This window comes from Pongo pygmaeus, chromosome 12, assembly GCF_028885625.2.
Source record: "Pongo pygmaeus isolate AG05252 chromosome 12, NHGRI_mPonPyg2-v2.0_pri, whole genome shotgun sequence".
Classification (NCBI taxonomy): domain Eukaryota; kingdom Metazoa; phylum Chordata; class Mammalia; order Primates; family Hominidae; genus Pongo; species Pongo pygmaeus.
The window spans coordinates 122287633-122306958 of record NC_072385.2 but is presented as its reverse complement, the minus strand read 5'-3'; the positions used below and the strand labels follow the sequence as shown (position 1 = coordinate 122306958).

At 49.6% G+C, this 19326-nt stretch overlaps 1 protein-coding gene and 1 long non-coding RNA gene across 10 annotated transcripts in view; one reads left to right on the top strand and one right to left on the bottom strand.

Annotated features, from left to right (window-relative positions):
• The window catches only part of LPIN1 (lipin 1), a 105044-nt gene that overhangs the window by 12364 nt on the left and 73354 nt on the right, over nt 1–19326 (top strand). For 3 of the 9 annotated variants that reach the window (XM_054475699.1, XM_054475706.1, XM_054475700.1), the window contains exon 2: nt 4557–4636. In XM_054475699.1, coding sequence (XP_054331674.1) covers nt 4628–4636 — 9 coding nt within the window. In that variant the 5' untranslated portion in view covers nt 4557–4627. The other 6 variants (XM_054475707.2, XM_054475705.2, XM_054475703.2 and 3 more) reach the window with 3 other exon arrangements.
• On the bottom strand, nt 1155–9737 carry LOC134737818 (uncharacterized). The gene is made up of 3 exons (XR_010123139.1): nt 9533–9737; nt 7049–9396; nt 1155–4510 (listed from the first exon to the last, which is right to left on the bottom strand). It is a non-coding gene; the product is annotated as an uncharacterized LOC134737818 (long non-coding RNA).

The following is a 19326-nucleotide window of genomic DNA, read 5'->3' as shown; positions in this document are numbered from 1 at the left end:
CTGCCATCTCTTCTCTTAGATTTGCCCCCTTCCCTTTGCAGCCCTCTCCATAAGCCAGCAGGTCCCTGCTCTGCTGTGGCTGGTGTCTGCTCTGATTGGCTCATGTTCATGGCATGCCTAATAGTTTGAATATCATCCCTGGGACTGGCAAAGGAGGCACTGTGGACTACAAGGCTGGGGAAAGCTGGGAAGAAGGATGAAGCCTGGAGTGCTAAACGCAGATGTGCTGATCTGAAGTGTATGCCAAAGGACATCACTTTTATAGGGAAGTGGATCAGGAGGAGGGAGCGAGGTAATGTCAGATTAGAAGTAAGGGTGTGACATCTAAAACCATCTGATCTTTGACAAACCTGACAAAAACAAGCAATGGGGAAAGGATTCCCTATTAATAAATGGTGTTGGAAAAACTGGCTAGCCATATGCAGAAAACTGAAACTGGACCCCTTCCTTACACTTTATACAAAAATTAACTCAAGAAGGATTAAAGACTTAAAAATAAGACGTAAAACCATAAAAACCCTAGAAGAAAACCTAGGCAATACCATTCAGGACATAGGCATGGGCAAAGACTTCATGACTAAAACATCAAAAGCAATGGCAACAAAAGCCAACATTGACAAATGGGATCTAATTAAACTAAAGAGCTTCTGCACAGCAAAAGAAACTAGTATCAACGTGAACAGGCAACCTACAGAATGGGAGAAAATTTTTGCAATCTACCCACCTGACAAAGGTCTAATATCCAGAATTTAAAAGGGACTTAAACAAATTTACAAGAAAAAAACCAAACAACCCCATCAAAAAGTGGGCAAAGGATATGAACAGACACTTCTCAAAAGAAGACATTTATGTGGCCAACAAATGTATGAAAAAAAGTTTTCATCACTGATCATTAGAGAAATACAAATCAAAACCACAATGAGATACCGTCTCACGCCAGTTAGAATGGCGATGATTAAAAAGTCAGGAAACAACAGATGCTGGAGAGGATGTGGAGAAATAGGAACACTTTTACACTGTTGGTGGGAGTGTAAATTAGTTCAACCATTGTGGAAGACAGTGTAGTGATTCCTAAAGGATCTAGAACCAGAAACACTATTTGACCCAGCAATCCCATTACTGGGTATATACCCAAAGGATTATAAATCATTCTACTATAAAGACACATGCACATGTATGTTTATTGCAGCACTTTTTACAATAGCAAAGACTTGGAACCAACCCAAATGCCCATCAATGATAGACTGGATAAAGAAAAAGTGGCACATATACACCATGGAATACTATGCAGCCATAAAAAAGATGAGTTCATGTCCTTTGTAGGGGCATAGATGAAGCTGGAAGCCATCATTCTCAGCAAATTAACACAGGAACAGAAAACCAAACACCACATGTGCTTGCTCATAAGTGGGAGTTGAATAATGAGAACACATGGACACAGGAAGGGGAACATCACACACTGGGGCCTATTGGGGAGTGGGGGGCTAGGGGAGGGATAGCATTAAGAGAAACACCTAATGTAGATGATGAGTTGATGGGTGCAGCAAATCACCATGACATGTGTATACCTATATAACAAACCTGCACATTCTGCACATGCATCCCAGAACTTAAGGTATAATTAAAAAAAAAAAAAAGAAGAAGAAGAGGGGAGCGTGTGAGTCTCTCCTCTGCTGCATGATTTTCAGGAGCCAGCACCGCTGCTGGGGAGTCCCTCTTCTGGTCCTGATGGAACAACAGGGAGCAGGTTTACCCTCCTGTCTTAAAAACAGCCAGAAAGCTGGACAAGTATCTGAAATCACAGTTAGTGGACACTGGACAATAGGCAGAACAGGACAGGGATTCCTGGGAGAGGGGAAGCAATAAGACCAGCCTCACAAGTGTCCAGCTCAGCAGTGCCGGAAGAGGGAGCCCAAACAGAGCCTGAGGGCCTGCCCAGCTCAGGAGATGGAGTGTGGGCTTCCGGGAGGCCAAGGGAGCTAGAATTTGCAGGGCAGAGATCTGCAGAAGGAGCCACAGAGAATGGTTCAGAGATCTGCAAGGAGTGCCTTGAGTCTTCAGCTGAGTACTGGTCTGCACATGAATGTGAGGAAACCACCAAGGAAGGAGCTTGCAGGCAGAACGGTCTCCAGAAATCACTCAGGCCTGGGGATATTGTATGTCTGTGAGAGCAGCTTAGAAATAGATCCCTAAATTATCTGATAGTCTTCCTTTCAAAAAGAGGCACCTACTCCTACCCCCCTTGAATGTGGGCTGGGCTTGCTAATATGCTTCTAAAGGACAGAATGTGGTGAAAGTGATGGTGATGGTTTGTGACTTTAGAGACTAGGGTGTAGAAAGCCTTGTGGCTCCTGCTTGCTCTCTCTTGGATCAGCCCCTCTGGGGAAGCCAGAAGCTGTATTGCTCAATCAGCCTCCGGACAGGTCCATGAGGCAAGAAATGGAGCCCCTGGCTATAGCCATGTGAGTCACCGTCCTGGAGGCAGATCCTTTGGCCCCAGTCAGAGGGCTCCACTCCAGCCATACCTTGACTGAGACCTCACGAGAGAGCTTGAGTTAGAGCCCCCAGCTGGGCCACTCCTGGATTCCTGACACAAGAAACTTCAGGGAATAAATACTTGTTTCAAGCTGCTAAGTTTTGAGGTAAATTTTATGTAACAAAAACTAAATTTTCCATCAGCCAGACTGGGAAGACCCCCTAAAATTCAGGACATCGAGGAGAAAAGTAGAAGAGAATTGCCTCAAAGAGGTGACAAATTAGTCCTAGAACAAAGGCTGTTCTGGATCTGCCGTGGCAATGTTGAACATCAAACCTCAAAAAGATCAAACTAATCTTAAGTAACTTTACTGCATCTCAGAACAAAGCACAAAACTGTTTAAAGGAATATAATCAAATCTAGCCACCAACAGTACAAAACTGACGATGTCCCGTGTCCAAACAAAAATACTGGGCTTGCAAAGAAGCAGGATAATATGACCTAGGATCTGGAGAAAAATCAATCAATATAAACAGATCCAGAAATGATATTCATGATAGAATTAGACGAGGGTGTTAAAACAGCTACTATTTATATAACCATATGCAAATGACATTCAATGTAAACCCTTTGTATCAGGATTCTCCAGAGAAACAACCAAATAAGATAGATACAGATATAGATAAATGAGGGGATTTAATTTGGAAATTGGCTCACATGATTATGGAGGCTGAGAAGTCCTATGATTTGCTGTCTGCAAGCTAGAGAACCAGGGATGCTGGTGACATAGCTCAGTCTGAGTGCAAAGGCCTAAGAACCTGAGAGGCCACCGGTGCAGGTCCTGGAGTCCAACAGCTGGAGAGCCTGGAGTGCTGATGTCCAAGCGCAGGAGAAGGGGGGTGTCCCAGTTTCAGAAAAGGGAGTGAATTTGCCTTTCCTCGGGCCTTTTGTTCTATTGAGGAATTCAACTGATTGGATGGAGCCCAGCCCACATGGGTGAGGATGAATCTTCCTTCCTCACTCAGGTCACTGATCCAAATGCCAACCTCTACCAGAAACACACTCGAAGACATCCCCAGAGACAATGCTGTACCAGCTATCTGGGTATCCCTTAACCCAGTCAAGTTGACACAAAAATTAACCATCACATCCTCCAATTATAACTTCCCAGCACTTTGGGAGGTCGAAGCAGGCAGATCACTTGAGCTCAGGAGTTCCAGACAAGCATGGGCAACATGGCAAAACCCAGTCTCTATAAAAAAAATACAAAAATTAGCTGGGTGTGGTGGGACTCATCTGTAGTCCCAGCTACTTGGGAGGCTGTGGCAGGAGGATTGCTTGAACCTGGTAGGTGGAGGCTGCAGTGAGGCAAGATCGCCTCACTGCACTCCAGCCTGGGTGACAGAGTGAGGCCCTATCTCAAAAAAAAAAAAAAAAAGAAGAAAGAAAGAAAAGAAAAGAAATAGAAAGAAAGAAAGAAAGAAAAGATCTTCTTATCAATTGATATGAGGTTAAATTGGGGGATAACAAATTTGAAGCCATCTTCCCAGAGATGACAATAAACAGAAATAAACAAGTGAAAACCCAGAAGATCTGTGGCTGCTAATCAGAGGAAGCAGGTCTGAACAAGGAACCACTTAGTGGTATATACCAAGCAGTGTCCAACAGGTTGCTTAGCAGAGGCACAAAGTCATGACTTTTCTCAGGCACTTCTCATAAATTTCTTCCCAGAGCAATCAGAGATGCTGCATCCAGTTTACTTATTCACAATTTGGGCACGAAAGAGATCTTCCTCAAGGCAAGGAGAAGACAGGCTTGACAAGGAGCAGGACGGCCTTCACAGCAGCACAAATGGGAGCCCCTATGAAATTCTCCTGGAAGGCAGAGCTAAGAGATGTCAGCCCTGAGGCTTAGCATCCCCATAGAGGAACTGACCAGGAGCCCGGGAGTCCTGCCCCAGCTGTGTCCCTAAGTTGCTGGGTTAACCCCTGTAGAACATGAGGATGGCCTGGTCATTTTCATTCTTGAGAGACACTGGGGAGAAAAAGAACATTTTGTGAATGATGTCATGTGTCCACAGGTAACTCTGAAGCGTGAGCTGCCAGAATTCAAGGCCACCTGCTTAATAGAAGACAACTAGAAACCTCATCCATGAGCATAGTAAGCACTGCTGTTCAGTAGTTCTATTACTGTTAAGGTGTTATGACCATTAGATAAATAATATTGTTTGGCAACTGCAAGGAAGAGAACTGTGTAAATTGTTTCCAAACATTGCCACTCGAGTTTAGGAGTTCGAGACCAGCCTGGGCAACATGGCAAAACCCTGTCTCTATAAAAAATTACATATCCTGGCTAACACGGTGAAACCCTGTCTCTACTAAAAATACAAAAAATGAGCCGGGTGTGGTGGTGGGCGCCTGTAGTCCCAGCTACTCGGGAGGCTGAGGCAAGAGAATGGTGTGAACCTGGGATGCAGAGCTTGCAGTGAGCCGAGATTGTGCCACTGCACTCCAGCCTGGGTGACAGAGCGAGACTCCATCTCAAAAACAAAACCAAACCAAACAAAACAAAACCAAACCAAACAAAACAAAAATTAGCTGGGTGAGGATGTTGCCCAGGCTGGTCTCGAACTCCTGAACTCCTGAGTTCATTCGTCAGTAATAAGTCCATGCAAACACTGAGTGGTAAGAGCTTGAACTGGTAAAGTGATTTGATATTTTATTGGTTATCTGGATCCCAATATATCTCATTTAATTTCCCCCCAAAGCTGCTGAGATGGGGATGGTTATCTCTGTTTAACAGCTGAGGACGCTGAGGTTCAGACAGCACTCAGCCACGTGGCTGAGCTGGACTTGAATTTAAGCCTGTTGGATTCTGAACCCTAGACTTTGTGCACCTGACCAGGTTGCCTATTATTAATGAGAAGATCTACAGTCATGCGCTGCATAACAATGTTCTGGTCAACTACAGACTGCGTATACGATGATGCTCCCATCAGATTCTAATACCATATTTTTACTATACCTTTTCTATGTTTAGATAAGTTTAGACACACATACTGACCCATTGTTTGCCTCTCTGGGCCTCAGTTTTCCTATCTAAGGAAAGGGGGACTCTTAAGGGTTTTCTGCCTCTGAGCTCTCCTTAGCATCCTGTCTGTGTAGCTGTTTTCTTAGCACTGGGGAATGTGAGACTTGAGATGTGCTGCTTAAGGCTGTGACAGCCCCACACTTGTTTAGCAAGGTCATGGCGACTCAGAGGACTGACTCACGGTGATATGCGGGGTCTTTTTGTTCCTCCTGGAATTAGAGCCCACTGTTAACAGTCCACACTTCCCAGCATAGCAGTCACTGTTTCTAAGTAATGGAGTTCTCTCCTCCCGTCCCTGGTCATGTTGAGGTCTCTTTCCCTGCCCCCTCCTCGCACCTTGGTCTCTTTCTGCTTTCCTGTCTCTGCTGTTCTCTGTCCTAGCCCTGCTCATTATGAATTGTTCCCAATCTGACCAGAAGAGAAAGGGTGTTCCAGACCCCTTCTGGCTTCATCCAGCGGGAGACAGGCATGGGGCTTGCTGTGAGCTCCCAAGCTCCCCTGCCCACCAGTGGCCAGCCATGGGCCTTCTTTCAAGCACCTGTGCGTGCCTGACCGCTGTGCATGTGCTGCTGGCTGGCCCGTGGTTCATTCTGCTCCTCGACACCTGGTCTAGATTTGCTTAGGTTGGTGCCTGCCCAGGCCACCAAGGTCAGGTGAATCCTCTTGCTTGGGGACAGGGCAGGTCAAATCCCGCATCAGTGCACGGCCCTTCAGTTCACAGCGGCCTGGAGCACTGTGACAGTTTTTACGTGATCACAAGCCAGACTGTGCACTCCCTGAGGACAGACACTGTGTCTGGTCTGCTCACCTTTGGAGCCCCCAGTGCTTAGCCTAGGACCTCCAAGCTGCTCCTGTGTGGCCAGCTGTCAGCCTTTATCACTCTGCCACTTCCTATGCCTCGACTCTAATCTGCGAACCCCGCCCTAACTGTGGAGTGGGCCTCTGGATAGCCCAGGTGACCATCAAAACCTTCTGTGCTTTGGTTCCAGCTATTCGCTCTCCGAGGATCACTGTCCTCTCCCTGCGGAACCCAGGGCCTTTTACACCTGCCTCTTCCCCATGAAACTGCCCTGCTCAACCAGCCACAGCACCCAGGGGCCCCATTCCACCTTGGATGGATTCCCAGGCTGCTCTGTTCCCTGCCGCCAAGGCAGTGAAGTGGCACCAGGTGGCCCCTGGTTCCCACCTGGTTCTTAAGAGAGTGCCCAGGACAAAGACACCTTGTGAGGGGCCCCCAACCAAGGAGTGGCCTTAGACACTGAGGAGATGCCCTCCCTTCCCCGGAGCCCCAGGCACTGGTGCCAGGGATAAAAGTCTGCACCTCTGGGGGAAGAATTCATTGTCCTCTCTTTGGGATCCTTTCTGCCAGGGCAGTTACAGAGCTAACCATGCTCAGAGTCCTGGGGGATCAGCCAGTGTTTCTCCTTCCTACAGTAGCTCGCAGGGCACCCGTGAAGAGGGATGTTCATTCTTCCCGCCTACCTTGCCTCGGGTATTCTGGGCCTGTGCAGGTGGTTGATCTGGGCAGCTTCAGAGTTCTCGGGATACAACAGCTACTGTCACCAGCTGGGCTCAGCAGTGAACAGATCCTTCTGGGAATGGCCACTCCTCAACTTACGGGGTTTTAGAATTGAAAAATCTTCCAACCCCACAACTATGACAGCAGCTTTCCATGATACCTTTTTCATCCTCAAAGCAGATCTGTGTCAGTGCACCTGCAGCCCATTTCCCGGATTGTGAAACTGAGCCTCTAGAATCAGGATGCTTGTGCTGGCTTTGCTGAGGCGGTACTCAGCCCCTCCTTCCTCCTCCAGTCAGCTAGAGCAAGATTACTCATCCCCAGAGTTCCTTCTCCTCTTCCGAGTGCAGCTAGGTCCTGGGATTGGCCAGGGGGGATCGCCTCAGCTCTCCTGGCTGAGTCACCGCTCAGTCAGGCCTGGTTGCCCACAGCACAGCCAAGGGCCCTCCCAGGGGGACTCCAGCCAGTGCCGGATGAAAAGCGCCAGGGCTCTGGAAAGTCCAGTTTCGTTTATCGCCTGGGAGTGCACTGTGATCTAGTGAGTGTTTTCTTGTCATTGCTTGTTTGTACAAAAGGCTCCCCCCAACCCTTGGCCTTCCCCGAGGTGGTAGGCTGGGCAGCAGCAGGACCTAATTTGCTCTGAATCCAGCCAGACCCTGCTCATCAGAGCTGACCCTAGCCCTGCTGGGCCCCCAGGCTCATCATTTTCAGAATGAGGGCTTTGAGTTGAATTGACCTGTATTTTCAGACCTCCCATCTCCACATTTGAATAATGGACTTATTTTACACAAAAAATAAACTTAAGTGGCCTGAAGTTGGACTGGCTTCCTGGAAAGCCTTTCCCCATAGGGTAGACTTCTTCCCAGGCCAGCTTCTCCCTGGAGGTGGGAGGGGAGGGTGCAGGAGGGCTTCCTTCTGGGGCCTTGCAACCTCAGCAGTTTTGGGCAGCTGTGATGCACTTGAAACTCTGGTCTCTGAGAAAACCCCTGTGGAGGTAGGTCACCTACAAACTGCAAGATTCTCTTTGTGTAGCTCCCACCTCTGCAATGTCAGCATGGGACGGGCTGCCTAGATAGGAGCTGCCCCAAGTCCAGCTGGAGCGTGTCCACACTTGACCAGATGGACGGGAGCCGCGTCCCTGGACAAAGCTCTCCAAGCAGCTGCCCCCAAACATCTATCTCAAGCTGGCCGGCTTATCCAATTCACTAAGCTGCCGCTTTCGATGCTGTTTCCAAGCTGGCCTCCTCCCTGGCCCTCTGCATCTCAGCAGAGCAGCTGTTCAATCTCCACACAGAGACTTGCCTTTGAGTATCGCATCACACACCTCCACCCGTTTCATTCATCAGCAAGCCTGTGGGTTTTGCCTCCACATCTCTCTGAAGTCCTTCCACTTCTCGCTGAGCAGCCCCTGCAATCTGAGCCACCATCCTGTCCCCCGGTGCCCTGCAGTGCCACCTGTCTGCTGGCTTCTACTCCTGCAGCCCATTTTCCATGGAGTGGAGGGGTGACTTTTTAAAGAAGTAAATTAGATCATATAATTCCCAGGTTTAAAATTCTTTTTGGACCAGGCGTGGTGGTTCACACCTGTAATCTCAGCTCTTTGGGAAGCCAAGGTGGGAAGACTGCTTGAGCCCAGCGGTTCGAGACCAGCCTGGGCAACATAGGGAGACCTGGTCTCTACAAATAATTTAAAAAATTAGCCGGGCGTGGTGGCATGCACCTGTGGTCCCAGCTACTTGAGAGGCTGAGGCAGGAGGATTGCCTGAGGCCAGAAGGTGAAGGCTGCAGTGAACCGAGATTGTGCCACTGCACTGTAGCCTGGGTGACAGAGTGGGACCCTGTCTCAGAAAGAATTGGTTTTGGAATAACATTTAAATAATACCTAAACTCCTTGCCTTGGCCTACAAGACCTGAATATTTGGCCCCTGCCTCCCCTCCAGCCCACAGCGCCAGCCCCAGGACCTTTGCACCTGCCATTTCTGCTCTCCAGAAAGCCCTGCCTCCTCCCCCATCTTTGTAGACATAGGTGTTTCTTGTCATTTAGAGTTTCAGTTCAAATATGACACCCTCCCATTGATGGAAATCATTTCACCACCAGACGTTATGTGGCTCGTTGTTTATCTATCCCCTGCCTGCCTCCTGGCTGGAGAGGCGCAGGGAGCTGCCTGTCCCTCCTGTTCAGAGCCACCGTTCCGCACCTGGACCACCGCTTGGCAGAGGCGGGAGTGGACGCTGTCACCATCAGGATGAAGGACAGGGGTGGCCCGGCGTGGAGAAGCTAAGAGATGGCGATAGGTCAACGTGTTTGCGCCTTTATGGTGGAAGAAACGAAGGGCGAGGGTCAGAAAAGTCAAGGACGGGCTCAGATCCCGCCACTGGTGATGAGCGGGACCCATAGGACCGACGTAATCGCGGCCAGGCCCTGGGAGGTTTACCTGGACACTTACCTGGCTGCCTTTTCTCTGTACCCCTCCGTCCTCACTCCCCCAGTCATCGGCATAGGTCAAGTCGGAGTGTTGAAGAAATACACGAATTTGGCTCTGGAAAGGAAAATCAGAAAGGCGGCCTAAGGGGCCCCATCCCCAGGAACGCTAAGATAGGCGGCCAGGGGTGAGCGGGCAGAGCCGGTCAGCGGGCCCTGAAAGCAGCCGGGCCACCAGGATCTCCCGAGTCCCCCTCGCACCGCCCCTCTTGCCCCGCCCCGGCCCCGCCCCCGGCCTCTGCCCCCGCCCCTGCCCCGCCCCCGAAGGCGAGCTGCGCTGACAGCGGGCGGCGGGCTGGGTGTTTGCCTACAAAGGCCGCCACGCGCGGCGCCGCTCGGTGAGTAGCCGCCGCCTCCAGCCTCCCGCTGTGGAGCACGGGCCGCAGCCTCGGGTTAGGCGGGGCGGGGCGGGGCGCGGCGCAGGGGCGCTGAGGGCGCGTGGCGAGGCGGGGGCTCGGCCCCGGGGGCCCGAGGACCGACGGCCGGGCTACGTCCCCGCGGCCCTCTACGGGAAGTGGTTCGGGGGAGGGAGGCGGGGAAACAGGCCCCGGAGGCCGGGAGGGCCTCGCGAGCATCCCTTGGGCCTGGCTTTTCTTGCGCGCCGCGAGGCCCGGCGTGGGCCCGGCTTGGCTGATCTCGAGCGGCGTAGGGGCCACGGGGGGCTGCCGCGCAGTCCCAGAACCGCGGGGACCAGCTCCAGCTGGCCAGCGCGGGTGCGTCCTGGCTCTGCGCGATCATCCCCAGCTTTGCGCCGGGGACTGGGATGAGAGCCTTTCTTTCCCCCGGAGTTAGGATTCCATCGCTGCAGTTGAGGAAACTGAGGCTCAGGGAGGTTGACCTCTGTGCCCAAGGTCATACAGTTGCCGGGCGGCAGGGTAGGCTGAGCCCAGGTTGGAATCCCGGTTCTCATATTACAGCTCTCCGCTGCAGGCCTCTGCACCTTTCTTGCAGCCTAGGAGGTGCTAGGCCTAGTGAGCTCCATCAGCTGCTCCTGCACATAATTTTATTATGGGGAAGGCCAGGAAAATGCAGGATGAAAAGTAACGTTTTGGAAGTAACTTAAGTGCTGTGGAGCTAGAGTAGGTAATTTGTGTGTTCAGTAGTTGCTGGAGAAAGCAGATGTCAACGCTGTTTTTGATCAGCAAGCAGGAAACCAATTAAGACAACTGGCAGTATTAATTTGGAGAGGTTTTAGAACCCAGTAGTTTCCCACAGGATAGAAGTGTGTTGGGAAATCAAAGCTTGTAACCGTTTTTTAAATTGGGGGTGTTGTGGTATGGTGGTCTAGGGGTAGTGATTGTGAGATTGACTGTTTATCCTTTGTTCCATAATTTGGGTCTTATGAATGAAAGTAAGCAGTTGAGGAATGTATAGTATTTGAGAAATAAGCACATCCACACATGAACACTTTTCTTGCTCCCAGATTCTTGTTGAAAGGTGTAACAGTTGGATTTATGATTATATACTTTGATAGCGCTTCACGTTTGCCCGCATTTGTTATTGAGTGTTTTTGTGCATGGGTTGTGTGTTTTGGCGCTTATTATTCCTGTTTGCACGTGGGGCCCTGTGGTCCTGTGGAGCCAGGCCTGGATAGAGCCCTGGACTCGGGTGGGGAGATCTGGGCTCTGCCTGAGCTCTGTGGGACCCTGAATGAGTTCTTTCATCCACCCAGGTCTCGCTTATCAGGAGTTCCTTTCTTTTAGAAAAGCACAGGGTGACAAGGGGCGGACCTGCTGAGTCTTGTGGTGTGGGAGAGAACCTGAGGGTTCAGGTGAGAGACCGCGGGGATTCCTGGTTGTGGGGGGGACCTTGGAAGTGACTGAGAAGGAGCCTGCCCTGGATTAGGTGGGGACAATTGGCCTGGCCCAGCCAGAAGGAAGTCTGTGGGCCCTGCTCTCCTTCTCTTTGCGTGGTCAGCTGCACGAAGGGCCCAGAACAGAGGGCAGGGAAGGGTCAGGAGATGAAAAGATATTTCAGAAGAAGGTCCTGAGGCTACCGTGGTCTGAGATGCGCCGAGGCCGGCACAGAGCACTGGGCTTTGCAGTTGTTGTTCTGACCACTCACAGATGTAGAACTTGGGCAGAAGAACTCTGAGCCTCAGTTTTCTCATCTGTAAAATGAGGGGATAATCATACCCATTCACATGATTGTAGTAAAAATTAATTGAGATAAAAAAGAGCCCCTGGGACATAATATGGGGTCCACGAATCATTGTGGTGGTTATGATTTTAAGGTGCCACAGGGTGCCAGCGAGGAGGGGCTCTTTGTGGGGTTGGGACAGTCCTGGCTGACGCTGGCCTCTGCTCTGTAAATCATCCCTGTGGGACGCCCCCTCCCCCTGCCTGCCACCTCTCTTCCGGTTGGCTTTTCCGGACCATCTGTGTACTGGGTTCAAGGCCTAAAAGGTACCTAAATGAGATTAATTGATTTGGGCAAGCCTGCCAATGGGGGTGGTCGAGGGGTACAGGCAGCTTGTTCCTTAGGGTGGGAGGGGGCTGTTGCACGGATGGCGGCAGCTTTTGGAGCATTTTGAGAGACATCCAGGTGTCAGGTCCCGCCAGGACACCAAGGCTGGTGGTTCGACCTGTTTGTACTTGCACTTCCTCACTGGTAACCCGGGCGTGGGATCTCGGAACTTTTGAGGGGTCCTGAGGAGGAAGTCCCTGGAATCACCCACTAGCAGCTTTGAGGCTTGTTCCTTGAGAAGGGCAAAGTCACAATTTTGACACTTTATTGAACCCTGGACCAATGTATTGTATAATAAGCCCACTCATTTAAAACTGGAACGGGGTGTGTGGGGAAAAAAGAGTTGGGACAAAACCCAAGCAAAGCCGTTCAGTGACGTCACAGGTTCTTCATTCAGAAGAGGCCCAGGTACCTATCAGATGGCTGTTTCTGAAATGTTCGCTTTCTGAGCTGTGAGTGAGGGTCTGGAGAGAGAGGGGCCCATGCCTGTGTGTCGAGGGGACACACCCACACTGGCCCTGCTCCTTGATCAGAGGATGCATCAGCGCCTGAAGGGAATCTGTGCCCCCCAGGAGGCCACACTGGGCCCTGGGGCTGCTGGGGTCCGAAGCAAGTGCTCTGACCTCCCTTCCTGTGGGCTCCCTTCCTCTTCCTCTTTCCACTGCTTTCTCCTCTCTGTCTCCCCATCTGTAATTCACCCCAACAAGCTCTTAGCAGCTGGGGTTGGGGTGGGGTCTGTGCAGCCAGGGATATGTTGAGTAGTGAGTTTCTGCCTGTAGAAAGCTCTGGGTCTGGGTCCAGGCTGACACTTTTCACAATGAGGTATGTGGCCCGGGAGTCTTAAAACCTCAGCACAGTGTCTGGCCCACAGGCTGTTCTGCACACTGAGGGATGCAGGGCGCGTTGTGCTGCTCCCACTCCCAGCTGAGAGGTTAGGAGGAACCAGATGAACTGGGCTCTATCAGGAGAGAAGCCAGAAGCATTTTCACACCGGTGGTCATGGCTACAGGGTCATGGCTACAGTGGATTTTTCAACCCACTGACCAAATGTTGTGATTCTTGCAACAACTTAGAATTTTCGGCTGATGCTGAATGCTAGGGCTTTCCAGAAAAAGCTGTAGGCTGTTAGAACAGGCACTTTGCTCTGTAAGGAGGCCTGTTTGTTCCTGAGTGTGAGCTGATTTGCCATTGGCTCCCAAAGTTGAGCACAGACCCTGCATGGGAGACACAACCAACACCCCCATTTGCCTGCTGGCACGCACTTGTGCCCCCCTCCCCTCCCGGCCTTGCTCCCTGGAAGCCCTTGCTCCTCTCCCCTTGCTCTCTGTCCCCTTAGCCACACACACTCACTTTTTGATGAAGTCATCCTCTGCGTTCATGGATCTCACTAGGCCGTAGGTCTTCAGTTTACAAGACAAGAGACAAGCAACAAGGGTTTCAGGATAATGGGCACCAGACAAGGCACGCACCCAGACAACTGTTCTGGCAAAAGAATGTCCCGCCATTGGACTCTGTGCAATGCCAGAATGCCACCAGTCTCGGGGTGGCCTCTTTGGGCTCAGATTTTGGGCAAATGAGAATGTGGAATGTAGGCATAACCTTCAAATAATTCTGTATTCATTTTAACTAGTAATATTCTTTGTCTCTGTCTTTTTGGGAAGGTACCATTTAAATAGGTGATATATACAAAGTCCCCTCCAGCAAGAGACGTTATTCAAAGACCGGGTTTTGTCTGGAACCAGTTTGTGGTCATAGAATTAGCACCTGGTTTTTATTTGGTGCATGTGCTTTGAAAAGTACTTTACATTTACTGCCTCACAACAGTCCTATGAGGTGGCTGTGCTGATGTCATCCCTTTTCATAAAATAGATGCAAAACCACAGTGCAGAGAGCTTAGTAACCTGTCCACGATCACAGAGTTAGTGGAAGTTGGAGGCAGGATTTGAATACCTCCAGAGCATGCGCTCTTACCTGCTGAGCTACACTGTCTCCTAATGGACAGTGCCCTGGAACATCCAGGTGATATTTGCCCACCTCCCAATTGCTGGGGTATGGTAGGGGTGGGGAGTGATACAGAAATAAAGTTATAAGGGCGAGCATTCTTTTTGACCAAGACACGAATTTGGACAGAGGGCTCTTGAAAGTGTGTAGAGAGAGTGTGCCAAAGAAAAAGAACGTCCTGTCCTTAATCAGTGAGCTAAATAATTAAGAGCCAAAGGATCGGAGTCAAAGCCTTGGGCTGTTTCGCTCAGCATAGTTGTCACACACCATATTTAGATGTCTGCACCCACCTTTATCCAGGCCATTTGTATTTCTTCGCAGGAATGTGAGAACAAGCGTCACCTGGGGTTGTAGTATCTGAGGGTTGCAAAGTGTCAGCGCTGGAGGAGCTGAGTGATCACTCATTCGACCTTCCCTCCAAAGCAGGAGTACCCCTGTCCAGCACCCTCTTCTGTCTCAGTGGTTTCAGTGATGGGGAGACCCTGAGACTGAGTGGACCAGCGTTTTCCATCCTTCACTCGCCGTTATCTGAGGTTACTAATAATTGACATGAAATAATGCAGACATAAAAAACAAAAGCTAGAAAGCAACACTATGGGAAGTATTTATGATAAAAAGTGAAGATCTCGTCCTCCTTTTCCCAGGCTGGTCCCCAGGGGTGAATCTTGTGAATCTTGTTTTGTATGTAGCTCATTCCAGAATTTTTTTTATGAATATCAAAATATGTACAAATGTAATTTTTAAAAAATGGGTCCAGCCAGGCGTGGTGGCTCACGCCTGTAATCCCAGCACTTTGGGAGGCTGAGATGGGTGGATTACAAGGTCAGGAGATCGAGACCATCCTGGCTAACATGGTGAAACCCCGTCTCTACTAAAAATACAAAAAAATTAGCCAGGCTGGTGGCAGGCGCCTGTAGTCCCAGCTACTCGGGAGGCTGAGGCAGGAGATTGGCGTGAACCCGGAGGCGGAGCTTGCAGTGAGCCGAGATCACGCCACTGCACTCCAGCCTGTGCGACACAGCGAGACTCCGTCTCAAAACAAAACAAAACAAACAAAAAACCACAATGGGTCCATATTATAAGTATTTTTGTACCTGTTTTCATTCTATATATACATTTTTATGTTAATATTTATGGAGCTACCCCTCTCCCATTTTATTGTCCGCCTCATAATATTCCATTTTACAATGTGGATGGCCCATAATTTATTAAGCCAGAGTCATACAGATACTCAGTTATTTCTAATTTTCTCTATTACAATTAAAGCTACGATTACTGTTTTTGTACATGGATCTTACTGTATTTGTACGATCAGTTTCCAGCGGCATAGTTGCCGGGGTTTGGCAACATGTGCCCCAAAAGATGGGCACTGCCACATTGCTTACCCCATTTATGACCCTGTTAGTAGTGAGTGACGATGTCTGATTCTCCTACTTTTCACGGGACCTGGGGTTTTAATGAAATGCTTTGATTTTGGACCATCTGAAAGGCCTCTTTCGATTCCTGTATCTTTAATTATGAATGGGGTTGAATCTCTCTCTCATATATTATTGGCCAAATGTGAACTCTCTATACGTTTTGTCCATTTTTTCTTTTTAGCTGGTCTGAGGCAATTTTCAACTGACCTTAATCTTCTAGAGGTGGCTGGTGTTGGCAAAAATTGTGGGGTTAGGAAAGCTGTGGCAGGGGTTTTGAATTTTGGCAGTTCCAAGAAAGCAGCATTTCTTCGCAATTTGTGAAGCCGGGAGATGGATTCTGCCAATTTTGGAGTAAATGTGGAATTTTCTAATGTAATCGTGAGGCAAGAAACCATGTGACCTCTGTCACCTCATCCTGACAGTGTCCGCAGTGCTGTCCTTTCTGGAACTGTATGAAATTGCAGTCATGAATGCTTTGGAGCGTCTGCTGTGTGCTGGAGTTCTACAGATGAGCTTAATTATGGGAACACCCTCCTGTCCCCGGGGTGGGGAGGGGGATGAGCAGGGTGGGCTGGAGGAGGAGATGCCTGCCACTTTGCCACCCTGGAAGCTTACTGCAAGAGCTGCACATTTTCCCACCTGCCTAACACAGGCAGGGCTTTGGTGGCTTTGGTGGTGGGACCCCAGGGCTGGCTGTTTTTGCTCTTTCATCACTTTTGTCAGGACGTATTGAAAGGCCTTTAAAAGGCCTCTGACTTGCAGGGCCTCTGACCTGCAGGTCTTTTAAAGCATCTCCAGCTTTTCTAGTGAGTTTTTGTATTTTGGACGGGAATGTCTCACGAACCCTGGCATGCCAAGAAAGTCCCCAATTTCCCGGCAGGTAGTGATGGATGCAGAGCTGTGCTCTTTGTTTAAGAAGCTCCTCAAGGCACTCTGGCCAGGACAGTTTAACCACAGGGACGCTGGTGGACTCAGTCAATCCGGACCTGGCAGAGGGCAGCAGCTGCCTATAAGTGTGTGCCAGTTACAGCAGGGCGTGGGCTGCTGTCCAGGTGGCCTGACTTTCTGTCTGTGTTCCTTTCCCTGTATCACCCTGAGTCTGAGCCAGACTTCCTCTTTGGTCACAGGTAATTCATCACCCTTATCAACCGCCATAAGTATCAGTCCACAGTGCTCTGAAAAGACTTCCTCTTTGCCGTTGGTGTAAATTACAGGAGGAAGCTAACACTATTTATAAATCAATTTCATTTTCATGCAAGTCTTATTAGTCATGATACCATTTTGGGCACTTCCTAGAAGCTTTTTGTGTTTTTAAATGCTTTGGATGAAAATCCTCATTTGTCTTGTAAACCTCCAAGGTGGATGTGATCTCGGCGAACACCAGTAACAGCGTGATGTTTGTGACTTTATCCGATGCTGGGCGGACCACAGATAGAGTCCCCAGATGCTGAGACACTGGCTGCAGTGTGCTCAGAGAAGGGCGGCTAGGGCGGTGAGCAGGAAGCCCCAAAATCGTCCCTGTCAAGCCCAGCTGGGGAGCCGACAGTGCCTTCCCTAGAGGAAGGGTGCTAGGGATGGTCATTTAGCTGTCCTGACATGATCTGTTGGCCCCACGAGCAGCAGCCAGGTCTGTATCAGACAGCTGTAATTTCCTACTGATAACAGGAACACAGATAAGGGGGGCCCCATCCCAGACTGATATTAGGTTGGCTTTTGAATCACCAGGCTCCCTGGGTGTGCCTTAAGCCCACAGGTACCCTTTAAGCACCTGCCATGAGGGCAGATGTGACAGATGCGTGTTTGCTCTCTGGGCGGTGAGTGGGTTTTGGGTAGTTTCTCTCCAGGAAACGATGAATCACTCGGATCTGAGCAAGTGCCAGAGAAGTCTTCAATCAGAGACTGAACCCAGGAGGGTGTTTCGGCCTTTCTAAGTCCTTAAGGGTTGTAGGGAAGGTTTTGAAGAATGGCTTTTGACTTTACCTTCTGAGAGGCCCTGTCAGGGAGTGGTGATGCTGTGGGTGAGAGCAGTTTTGAAGGTGTCACATCCAGGCCAACCCTGAGCCTTGCTTCTGTAGCCACCTCCTACAGGAGGTCATGACAATAATAAGATTTTGCATGTGTTGTCCAGGAGCAAAGACCTTTCCAAACTAGTCATTGTGTTGACCACTAAGGATGACAGCCTGGTGGGCTCAGTCAGAGCCATTGTGTTAATACCCTGCTCCCACACACATAGCTGGTAAACGCCAGAAGATAACACTCACAGCCAGGCCTTCTGACCCCCAATTTTGTGTCATTTCTGCTTTTCAATCTTACTCTTAGGTGTCACGGCTGTTTATTTAAACTGTTTGCAGTGAATTTTGTTTGGGAGCATTGTCTTGTGAAATTTATGCTCTGGCAGAGAACAATTCCTGCTGTCTTCTTCATTTCTTCTAATTTTTTTTTTTTTTTTTTTTTTGAGACGGAGTCACCCAGGATGGAGTGCAGTGGCGCGATCTCGGCTCACTGCAAGCTCTGCCTCCCAGGTTCACATCATTCTTCTGCCTCAGCCTCCCAAGTAGCTGGGACTACAGGCTCCTGCCATCACGCCCGGCTAATTTTGTTTGTATTTTTAGTAGAGACAGGGTTTCACCATGTTAGCCAGGATGGTCTCGATCTCCTGACCTCGTGATCTGCCCACCTCGGCCTCCCAAAGTGCTGGGATTACAGGCATGAGCCACCGCGCCTGGCCATTTCTTCTCATTTTTAAATTTTAGTGCTTTTCCCCCTTGTGCCCCGACTTGCCAAGCTACTTTGAGGGTGGTGGGTGCACCTTGCTGTTTTACACTCTGGAATGTCGTGATGGGACCAAAAATAAAAGTTTCTTGCTTGAGATGAAGACTTGATTTCATGAGTGGTTGCCATCATCAGGTCACAGAATCTCAGCATCAGAGTTAGAGCCTGTCAGATTCTTGAATTACCTCTACAACCTCTTTGCCAAGTGGTGGTTTAGACTTTTTGAATGCACCTTTTGAGGGTGAGCTCACTCCCTCTAGTAAGCCAGTTCTTGGAAGCTTAGATTGTGCCTTCTGCCCTGGATTTGAAACTGCCTCTCTGTCATTCAGACTTCAGTTATAATCTGTGATTATCTCTCCAGCGCTGGCTGCCCTGTAAACACGTGCTAAATATTAATTGACATTTAGAATTAGATGGTTGCCACCTGCTTTGCTAAAGCCACATGACTGGTTTGTCTTTACCCGGGCCTCATCCATTGATACTGGATTTATCCACGTCAGATGAGGAGGTAGTGCTATGCAGAGAAGAGCGGTGGAGACTAGGAGTCCAACCTGGGCTCCCCATTCTTCTCTGTTCACTTTCCAGTCATGTTGGAATAAACCTGGTGCCCCTGGCTCCTCATCAGAAATGGGGTGATGATGCTTGCCCTGGAGTGCTTCCCGGGTTTGTTTAGAATCGGATCAGATGTGCTTACAACATGTGAAGGAGTTTCATACATTTTATGGAAAGTGAAGGTTCCCGCTGCCTTTCCCCTGGGGCTTAGCAGTAATGTGCTGAGTGTTCTGAGCACAAACAAATAAGGGGCATTGGGGAAGGTCTGTGGGCTTTGGAGGATTCCTACCTCCCGAGTCTGACTCCTCTAGGCTGGACCTGTGGCTGCCCCGAGAGCCCCAGGAAAACAAGGATCAGTCTCAGGGTCTGTATCGACAGGACAGACAACACTTTAACTTCAAACAGGCAATAGAGAGCCCCAAGTTCTGTTTCGTTCTGAGTGTCCTTTCAAAGGTAAGTCAAAGGTTAGCCTGTGCTGAAAGCCGAGTTTGTTTTCAGCAGTTCTCTTTCATTTGCTTCTGGCACAGTTCCTCATTGCTGTTTATGTGAC